General features: G+C 41.5%; 1 protein-coding gene across 7 annotated transcripts; it reads left to right on the top strand.

Annotated features, from left to right (window-relative positions):
• Positions 1–7,123: 7,123 nt before the first annotated feature.
• On the top strand, positions 7,124–8,684 carry LOC149193542 (deoxyuridine 5'-triphosphate nucleotidohydrolase-like). Of its 7 annotated transcripts, none has more exons than XM_089406738.1 (5): positions 7,124–7,251; positions 7,348–7,439; positions 7,695–7,790; positions 8,034–8,067; positions 8,504–8,684. In XM_089406738.1, exons 1-4 carry the CDS (start codon positions 7,148–7,150, stop codon positions 8,036–8,038), a joined length of 297 nt encoding a protein of 98 aa, XP_089262864.1. In that variant the 5' UTR covers positions 7,124–7,147; the 3' UTR covers positions 8,039–8,067; positions 8,504–8,684. The 7 variants fall into 7 exon arrangements, with proteins under 7 accessions (XP_089262864.1, XP_089262862.1, XP_089262863.1 ...); XM_089406736.1 differs by having other exon boundaries at positions 8,034–8,076; XM_089406737.1 differs by having other exon boundaries at positions 8,034–8,076; positions 8,487–8,684.
• Positions 8,685–10,340: the final 1,656 nt, after the last annotated feature.

Below are 10,340 nucleotides of genomic sequence, written 5' to 3'. Positions count from 1 at the left end.
TCGGTTAAACACAACCGAGTTAAGTCAGGAACTCCCTTGTGCGATGGGCGCCCATACTACTTGAATCAGGTGGTTGGGCGATGCAGAGAGTGAGTGTGTCGGTTAAAGGTGAAGAGCAGGCAAGACCGATGACCGCCCGGTGAGGATATGCGAAGGTGGAGGGCGATGTAGGCGACTGTGCGACTCGTGGATGGAAAGTGTGATGAGTTGGCAAGTGTGATGAAGACGAGTTTATAGGCCGCCTAAGATGGGCGACGAGTGGAGGCCGACTTGACAAAAGAAGACTGGCCTACGTATTAAATTGGTTGGGCTGACATAAAAATATAGGCAGGTCGACCTACACTTAGGTGGACGACCATATCACTTGAACATGGAAGCGTGGGTATATATTCAACATGGTGGATAGTGTTCAAGGCAGAGATCAAGAAAGAAATAAACGAACAAGAAAGGAAGGCAAACAAGGGGACACAGAAAAGCGAATAGAGCAAGCAGATGAGCAAGAGTGAAGGGCCAAAGTTTGTCGCAAAATAGAGGTTGGGGTTTCTTAGGTGGACGAGCTGAACTAAAAATAGTTACAGGGTGTGGTAGGGCAACCCAATCTAATAGGATGGTCAGACCCAAGGGCGCGACAAGACAACCCAACTCGAGGGCGTGGCAGCGCTACCCTACCTAGCAGGGTAGTTCGACCCAAGGGTGTGACAGGGCGACCTAACCTGAGGGCGCAACAGGGTGACCTGATACGAAGGTGAGGTAGGGCGACCTAACATGAGGGTGCAGCAGGGTGACCTGACCCGGCAAGGTGACCCGTGTGCTAAACGGCGCAGGCAGGTTGCAATGTGCAGACAAGAAATCGAAGTGAAGTGTTGGGAACGGGGAAGTGTCGGAAGAGCATGTAATAGTTCAGGGAGCAAGTGAACTGTTAGGATGGGGAGAGGCACAACAGTGTTGGGTAGACCGAAGTTGGGTGAACCGTGTGTGACATATTTGGTAAACTCCACACACTTGAAAATTGAATTATGCTGACCATGTTGGCAGCACTATTGTTGTAAACATATTGTAAATTATACTTGTATAATATTTGGGAAGACTTCAGTATTGGGAGTTGCCCCTCCCTTTGAATATTGTATTTTATCCGTTGTGCATATATAATGATGAAATGATGAAGTATGAATGAATGTTTTATTTCCCCTGCAATATAACACTTGAAAATTTGGAAAATTAACTAAGTGTTGAAGAGTTAGGCATAGTTTGTATATTCAAGTATTGGTGAAAAGAAAGAGTGTAGCGATGTCACACCCACCTATGTGTGGTTGAAAGAATACCACCAGGATAGCGGCATGACAGATGGTGTCAAAGCTCGATTCAGGGCGAGTTGAGCTTTGTTGAAGAAGTTCGACAAGGACAAGTTACAGGGTCGAAGTTGAATGAAGAAGTATATGGTTTTTACAAGATCACAAGAAAAACTGATGGTTGAGCAGGTGGAAGAACCTCAGGTGACAGGTGAATCTAGTAGGGATGCCGAGACATTTTTCATGGACAAAGTATTGGACGAGATGGAGGAGTTTGCTTCGAAGGTGGTGTTGTTGGAGACCAAGAATGTTGAAATTTTGGATGAGTTCATGAAGATGAAAGAGGAGCATGAGAACCTCAAAGTTCGATACAAGTATACGGAATGGTTGTATACACAAACAGAGAAGGAAGTCAAGAACATTGGTGTTGCAAGATACCAAGGCTTAGAGGAAATATTGAAGTTGCAAAAATATCTTCACGATGCTCGAAATGAGATAGTCGTTTTGAAAAAAGTAGTTGGGCAGGGACCAATTGGAGGAGTTGCTCATGTGAAAGTCAAGGAACCTGATTCTTATGATGGGATGAGGAGTTCCAAAGAACTTGGAAATTTCTTATGGAATATGGAGAAATACTTAGAATGCTTGGGCATACTTGATGATGAAGCCAAGGTCAAAGTAGTTGCTTAATTCCTTACTAAGGATGCTAAGATGTGGTGGAGACAGAAGTTGGATCAGATTGCTAATGGTGATGTTGATGACATCTCTACTTGGGATGATATGAAGAAATCTTTGCGGACTCATTTTAGCCCACAAGATGAGACTTGGGATGCAAGGATGAAGATTAAGTATATTAAGCAAACAAGGAGTCTACAGGCATATCAATGGGAATTCTCGAGTGCGATCTTGGAGCTACCTGATATGGTGAAAAAAGACAAGGTGTCCAATTTCAACATAGGATTGAAACCTTGGGCATGCAATGAGGTGAAGAGGCATAATATCAAGACACTAGAAGAAGCATTTGATGCAGTTGATCACTTGGTAGAACATTATGATAAAGGGACTGAAGAGAGAAAGAAGAAGTCTGATAAACCGAAAGAGAAGTATACGAAGGAGAAGCATTCGAAATCGAATGACAAGTTGAAGACGAAGAAGCCTCTGAAATGTTGGTTGTGCGAAGAGAACTACACGGTGAAGAATTGTCCTTGAAGACCAATGGTGGTTGTAGAAGCACAGGCAGATGTGAAGAAGAAGAAACAAGAACCATTCATTGGGGTGATGCAGATTCTGGGAGCTACAGTAGACACCGAAGCTATCCCACGACAAGATCCTGGGAGTAACAAATTAGGGTATGTGAATATGAAGATTGATAAAAGCACTTTACTCACGATGATGGACAGTGGTGCGACTCATAAATTCATTAGAGAGGAAGATGCAAGGAATATTGGACTGAAGTTTACACCAACTCAAGCTCTTTGAAAGCAATGAATTCTCTGCCAGATTCAATTATTGGTACGACAGAGAATGTGGATGTGAACATTGGCGAGTGGTCTAGATAGATCAACTTCACGATTTTGCGACTAGATGATTATGAGGCACTATTAGGTATGGAATTTATGAAGCATCATGAGGCTATGATGGTTCCACATATGAAGAAGTTGTACATTTACGATGGACCAGATGATGATCCTATAGGGATATCAACTATGGCAGCTATGACAGTTGGGTGTAAGTTGATAGTGATGAATGTAAAGGACATCAAGTGGGGTGAAGAACTCTATAAGAGGTTGTCTTCTGTAGGGAGAAAACTTATGGAGCAGTCACAGGTTATTAGAGAATTGTCTGATAGTATCCTGGACTTGATAGGAAGGCTAGAGGTAGTGGAGGGGAATGGAGATGCTAGACCTAAGACTCAGAAGGAGAGTCGGTAAGCTTCCATGCAGATATTGGAGGAGTAAGATCCAGACAGGTGGATTGAGATATTAGTTGAGTTGGAGGGAGAGCCTTTGGCCCCCACTTCCTCCCTCTCTTCTTAGATTGACATGGAGATGAGGCTCATTGCTAGCTTCTCATGGAAGTGATTCCTTTATACTTATGAGTAGACACTTGGGGCGAGATGGATACAATTGACAAAAGGGTATGAATATTAGCCATGATGATGTAGCAAGCATGCATTCTTGTGGAGGCGATGTTATAGTTGGATTAGATACCCAACTAGTCACCATCATAGGGGGATCCAGCACATGATTTTCTTGCAGATTTTGGTAGATTGGGAGCATGGATTAGGTCATAGGTGGAGATATCTGGGTGCCCATACTTATGGATATGTCTTGGCGATGGATGTTGTTGGGATGGTATTTTCGAGGACAACAACATTTTTAGAGTGGTGGAGAATGTCAAGCCCACGAGTTGAGTCGGGCATGCCCACGTATGCGATGAGTCCCTGAACTCAATTATATGCTACAGTGGGATGACTTCGGTTAAACACGACCGAGTCAAATTGGGTGTGCCCATGTGCGACAGACGCCCATACTACTTGAATCAGGTGGTTGTGCGATGTAGAGAGCGAGGCGTCAGTTAAAGGCGATGGGTGGGCATGCACCCATAACGGTGGGAAAGACCAACGAGCATCGAGTAAGAAAATGCGACGGTGGAGGGCAACATAGGTAACCGTGCAACCCATGGATGGAAAGTGCGATGAACGTGAGTTTATAAGCTGCCTAGGACATGCGATGAGTGGAGGTCGACTTGAAAAAATCAGACCGACCGACGTATTAAAGTGGTTGGGCTAATGGAAAAATATAGCCAAGCTAACCTACACTTAGGTGGACGGTCATATCACTTGAACTTGGAAGCATGGGTATATATTCGGCATGGTAGAGAGAATTCAAGGAAGATATCAAGCAAGCAATTAGCGAACAAGAAAGGAAGGTGAACAAGGAGAATTCGAACATCGAAGGTAGCAGGTGGACGAGCAAGAGCAAAGGGCAGAAGTTTTTCATAGCATAGAGTTTGGGGTTTCTTGGGTAGACGGGTCGAGCTGAACGAAGTTGTAGGGTGCGGCAAGGTGACCCAACCTGAGGGCGCGGCAGGGTGGCCTGACTTGAGGTCGCGGTAGGGCAACCTGACCCGAGGGTACGATAGGGCAACCCGAACCAACAAGGTTGAATGAACCAAGGGAACGGTAGGGTGACCCAACCCGGCAAGGTTGAATGACCCGAGGGTGCGGAAGGGCGACCTAACCTGGTAGGGTTGAACGACCCTGGGGCACGACAGGGTGACCCGTGTGTTGAATGGTGCGAGCAGGTTGCAACATGCAGACAAGGAACCAAAGTGAAGTGTTGGGCACGGGGAAGTGCCAGAAGAACATGTAGCAGTGGAGGGAATCATTGGGCGCAAGTGAACTGTTACAACGGATAGAGGCATGACAGTGTTGGGTAGACCGCAGTTGGGTGAAATGTGCACGACATATTTGGTAAATTGGGGACACTTGAAAATTGAAGTGTGCTGACTGTGTTGGCAACACCATTGTTGTAAAGATATTGTAAATTATACTTGTATATTATTTAGGTAGACTTCAGTATTGGGAGTTGCCCTCCCATTGAATATTGTTTTTTATCTGTTGTGCATATATAATGATGAAATAATGAAATATGAATGAACATTTTCTTTCTGCTGTGATATAACACTTAAAGTATTGGAAAATGAACTAAGTGTTGAAGAGTTAGGCATAGTCCGTACATCAAGTATTGGTGAAAAAAAAGAGTGTAGCGGTGCCACACCCGCCTATGTGTGGTTGAAAGACTACCATCAGGGATAGGGGCGTGCCAGAGCGGGAGATGAAGACGAACATGGAGTGGGAGTTGAAGCATCTAATGGTGAGCATATACAACCCAATCGCATTAATTTCTCTATATATTGAGAAATAAGTGTCACACAAACATTTAGGAAGAGGGAGCAGGAGATGGAGATGGGCAAGGAGCGAGAGTCAAAGCTAGAGGAAAGAATGAGGGAAATCATCTGCAAAGGGAGGACCTGAAAAACGAAGTCAAAATCATCGACTCATTCGACTACTCCTAACAATGTGACTTGTGTTACCAACGTGTCACATCAAAGAAAGAAAGAAAGAAAAATAATTTAACATCCACATGACTATAGATAGCCTATGGGACATATTGCTTTTTCATCTGGTTGATGTATTCAACCCTTTTCCTGTGAAGTCTCATTATTAACCTTCCCAGCTTCTCGCCAAACCCTTCGCTAAATAGATTATCCAAAGAGCTAGTTGCCAAAATATCTGGATAACTTTCCTTGTTGTCTTCGAAGGCCTCACATTCTAAAATGAAGTGTTTTTATGTTTCCACTTTCCCGAAAGAACAAAAAATACATACTCTTTCCTCCCATACTCTTTCAATACGAAGAAAAACAAAATTCAAAAGAAGTTGTCTTTAGTGTGACCTTTTGGACTTTCCAGTGCAAGAATCTGGCAGAAAATTTTGAGGTGAAATCTTGATTTGCGTTATTTGAATTGGTTTTTTGGTTATATATATAGATTCAGCACCCTAAAAAACCCTTAGGACACTTCGATTGTGCAGGAATTACCCATCAAATTTGTGATTTCAATAAATTCCTACCAGACTTTAGGAAAAACCCACCGGAAAAACTTCCAAAAAAATCTCACTCAACAACTTGAAATTCAAAATATAACTCTGAATTTCTGCAACTTTGATATCACTATGTCCCCACTCACTAGCCTAACAAACTAGAATCTTCCCATATTCATCTACTTTATGGCTAAAGAACCAGAGGATTGACAGAATTTCTATCCACACAAATTCCAAACACAACGAAATTTATTCACCTCCATGTCCCGGTCAATACAACAATTTGTATGACATTCCTTAAATTACACTGCTTGTTGTCCGTCAATGGCATCATCATGTATTGATACCTACGACAAAACCTTCTGGTTATCGTGAATTCTAGGGTTATTTTGCAATATTATAAATAAAAAGAATGAAAATCAAACGATTGATTTCATTACAAAATATTTTCGTCACCTCTATTTGAATAGAAGTGAAATAATTGATTTCATTACCATTTATCATATTTCTAAAATTTCCATAGAATTAAAATATTATTAGTCCCTGCCATCTGGCATCCGGCAGGGACTATTGTAATCGTTCAATGCCGACTTAGCATTAGTTCAATGCTTTCTCCATCTGTTATACGGCGGTTATACTAAAGTCGTGTGAGGTTTTATGTGCACATAACCGAAGTCGCATTCCGGCTTAACCTTTCTCATCTTATTTGGCCTCTTCCCGAGGCGGAAGAGGCCTGACCATGGGTTATATTGGTTTTAAGGCTGCTGCATTTTGGCTAACCGTAAAAGGGCTTGTTTTAATGTTAACATTAGTTTTGAAACATTAAATGTTGTTGGTAAACAGGTTTGGTTATTTCATAAAGTATATGCTATGGTTGCATGGTATTAACAGGTGTTCTCGTGTTGTTGCAGGGTATTAACAGCTGGAACCGCGGCAGCTATGGCAGTTGCAACATGAGGGGAAATAACGGCCGCTGCAACCACAGAGCATATCAGAACCGTAGCAAAGGTCGCCACAAATATGATATTAGAAACCTTTCTCCAAGCCCTAACGTTCCTCAGTTTCTTGTCGAGCTTTTTCCTCTGTAGCTGAAGCTTCTCTAGCATGTGTGTGTGCCTTCTGTAAACAGAATCGAAATGCTTAAAGAAATCTTCAGAGAACGGGCTACCAGCAGTCTTAAAGTTCGACAGTTCTTCCTGCATTTTCTTGCACTGGCTAGAGTTGAATGGGAACGTCACGTATTTGAAGAATAATGGCATGGAAGGTGCCTTTGAGCCATTATTGCGCGTAAAGAAGCTTTCGTCTAATGCTATCTTGCCTTCTAGAGGTTCGGCTTTGGCAGCCGGATATGATCTCTCTAGGTGCGTTTTCAGTGCCATCTTATCTTCACATTGTCTCTTGCGTTTGTTTATTTTTACCCTCTAAACTTGCTGGTCACTTCTGTCTTGTTCTTGCAGTGCGACTTCTTGTGTGGTGCCCGCCCGAGGGAAGGCCCTGGTGCCCACAGATTTGTCCATTGCCATACCCGAAGGCACTTATGCTCGAATAGGTAACGTTTTGCCCTAAAATGGGCTTTGCCATTCTTGTATTTTTGGTGAACTTAAATGTTTGGCAGTGGATTTGAATAAACAGCTGGTTGTTCCTAGCCTTTCTGAGACAGTTCTCCAGCACAGTGCAGAAATCCAGGGTTTGTAAACTATTTTCGAAATACTCTTCTACCAGTTCAAACAAATCCCGGTTGTTCCATATGTCCTCCTTGTATTCCAATAAGACCTTAACGACCTGGGTTTCTATGGACACACAGCGTACCTCAACGCCATTTGCCAGAGCATGAATAGTGCGCCCAGTTCGTGCTTGGAGCACATCATCAAAGTTCTTCACATCTGGGTCGACTTTACAGGTTTCCTCTTAGGCCTGGATTTTCCATGTCTTGTAACAAATGTTTTATATTTTTTATCTTCGAAATTCCTATTCCTATTCTTTAGGGTTTTTACCCATCAAACCTTAGTACCGCTATCACTCTAGTTTTCTGTAGCACTGTATTATTACTTTGATTCTGCAATCTCTAAGCATAGAATTATTGTTTTCGGTTATAGTCCAAGATTTTTGACTCGGTTCCATTTGGGCTTTTTCCCTTGGACAGATTGAAATCGTGTCACCGTAGATGACTGCTTCAGGTAATACCAGTAAGTATATTCTTGTTTTTTTTGATCTGGATTTTAAATTTCTGAGTAAAACCCTGCAGCCCTTGTACCAGTTTCATATCCAGATATTGACGCTTTCTGTCGATTCATAAGATGTTGACCGATGTATGAGATTATATGAATTTTATTAGCATCCTTCAAGATTTTTATGAGCAGAAAACAGTTACACCATCTGTAAAATTAAATCCACTACTAAGCTATGATTTTACTCTGAATTGACATATAACTTACCTATTTTTCTTTGTAAAGCCCACATTAGATCCTTTAGGGATCTCCTAGGAAAGTAGCGCCTTCATTTGTTCTGGATAGAGTAGAAGGATAATTTCATGCTAGCCATCACCGTTTTTCCACCAGAGTTTCATTTCTGAAATGTCAAAATTTGATCTCATCAGCTTCTGAATCTCTACAGAATACTACAAGAACAAAGAAGCTACATCATCGGCTATAGATTCAGAAGGTTGGTCTGCTGTGCAATCCACAGATTGAAGACTCTGCAGTAATACCGTGAGATTTCCCAGCTCTCCATTTGTTTCATTTGGTTGCATATACATATGTTCACACCGATATAGCGTTCTTCCATCACTACTCCATGCATCTACACTCTCTGGTGGCAGGCACACTGAATTTCTCTGGTTATTTTCCAATCTAGCGTTGCCAAGAATCGTCTGGCAAGAATCGTTAAGCAGAGGCGAAGGTGCATGGAGTGCCCCAATTCTGCACTGGATGGTCTGATGGACCTGAATTCATAACACAAAGCTCCTGAATTCATAACACAAAGCCCCATTCGCTGGTAGATTTACTATCGCTGGTCAAGAAGGGACTCTCTTGTGGCAGGCACACTGAATTTCTCTGGTTATTTCCTAATCTAGCGTTGGCAAGAATCATCTGGCAACTGGAATGATATTATGTGACAGATCACCTCCCTACTGCCAAGCACATGGCTTGCATGCAATGCACGTGGTAAGGGAGAGATCTCTCAAGGTGCTGCTGACAAGTTACGTGAGTCGGTTGGCTTTTGTGTGTTGGCCCATTTGTCCAACGAATCGTTGGCAAACTCAAAATGTAATGCAAATATTTCTTTCGGTATTTCTGTTGTTGATTGGTATGATTTGGAGGTTCTGGACGATGACAGGCTTTATTGCTTGACAAATCTTCCATTTTAGTGGACGCTGGATAGTCTGTACACTTTTGCTTCTTGATCTGCAAGTTGAGCTGTAATGTAGGAATTTAAATGGAAATTAAAATTGTGAGAGAGTTTGGACTGTTCCTTGGGAACCTGGGATGATATTACCGATAGGTAAGGTATACTTTTCCTATAAAGTGAAAAGTATAAGTTTTGACAATATTTTAAACAACAATCCATCTGCATAAAAGAATAATATTACTGATCCGTAGGGCTTACCGGCCTGTAAAGTCAAAAGTAAAGGTTTTGACAATATTTTAAACCCAAAAAGAAAACATTTGCATAAAAGAATATATTGGAACAGCGTGAGTAAATATAAGTGCTAGATTACGCGATAAACAATCCTGATCTACGCCTATCATCTTTTAGCACCATTAAAAATAAATTAAACAATTAGAGACTGGTTTACTACACATGCGTAAACCAGTTCTTCGAAAGTCGCAAACTTAAATTTTAATCACATACATAGGACATGGAAGTTATAAAGGAAATTCCATTCAGAATTTTAGTTTTATGTTTTACGCATTCATGGATAATTCAATATTTACTTTTAACATAAAACTTGTTAATTTTATTTACTTGGCATTCTATATAGGTCACTTAGAACTTTCATATCCTTTTGAATTCATAATGTAACACTTTATATAGATAATCTCCAAATAAAACTAAAATATATATATAAAAAAAATTGTTATTTTTAATAAGTTTACTTTATTGTTAATATTTAAGAAATTTCAAGCATTTGGGTAAGAGCCACTGCTCCTGCCCTGAATTCGTTGCCTCGGCCCTTCGCGCGACACTGCTTCTTCTTGTTTGGCGATGCGGACTCTGCTCCCCTGATCGTTCTACCTTGAGCTGATGCTACTGATGCTTAAAAGAATAAGGAGTAATGTATTGTCTTTATTGGCCTGGGATTGAGCTATAATTCCAATTCTATTTGACCATTGCCATTTCTACAGTTTACAATGGCACGCCATTTTCTCATCCTTCACACGTTCAAGTATTTCCCAATGTGTATTGTGCATTTCGTTAAGAAAATATATGTCATTTTCACCTTCTAACC

This window comes from Pinus tabuliformis, chromosome 2_2 (genome assembly GCF_031772625.1).
Source record: "Pinus tabuliformis cultivar Carrire ecotype Pingquan chromosome 2_2, CPIR1, whole genome shotgun sequence".
Lineage (NCBI taxonomy): Eukaryota > Viridiplantae > Streptophyta > Pinopsida > Pinales > Pinaceae > Pinus > Pinus tabuliformis.
Note: the sequence above shows the minus strand (reverse complement) of the source record. Positions and strands in the feature narration are given on the sequence as shown.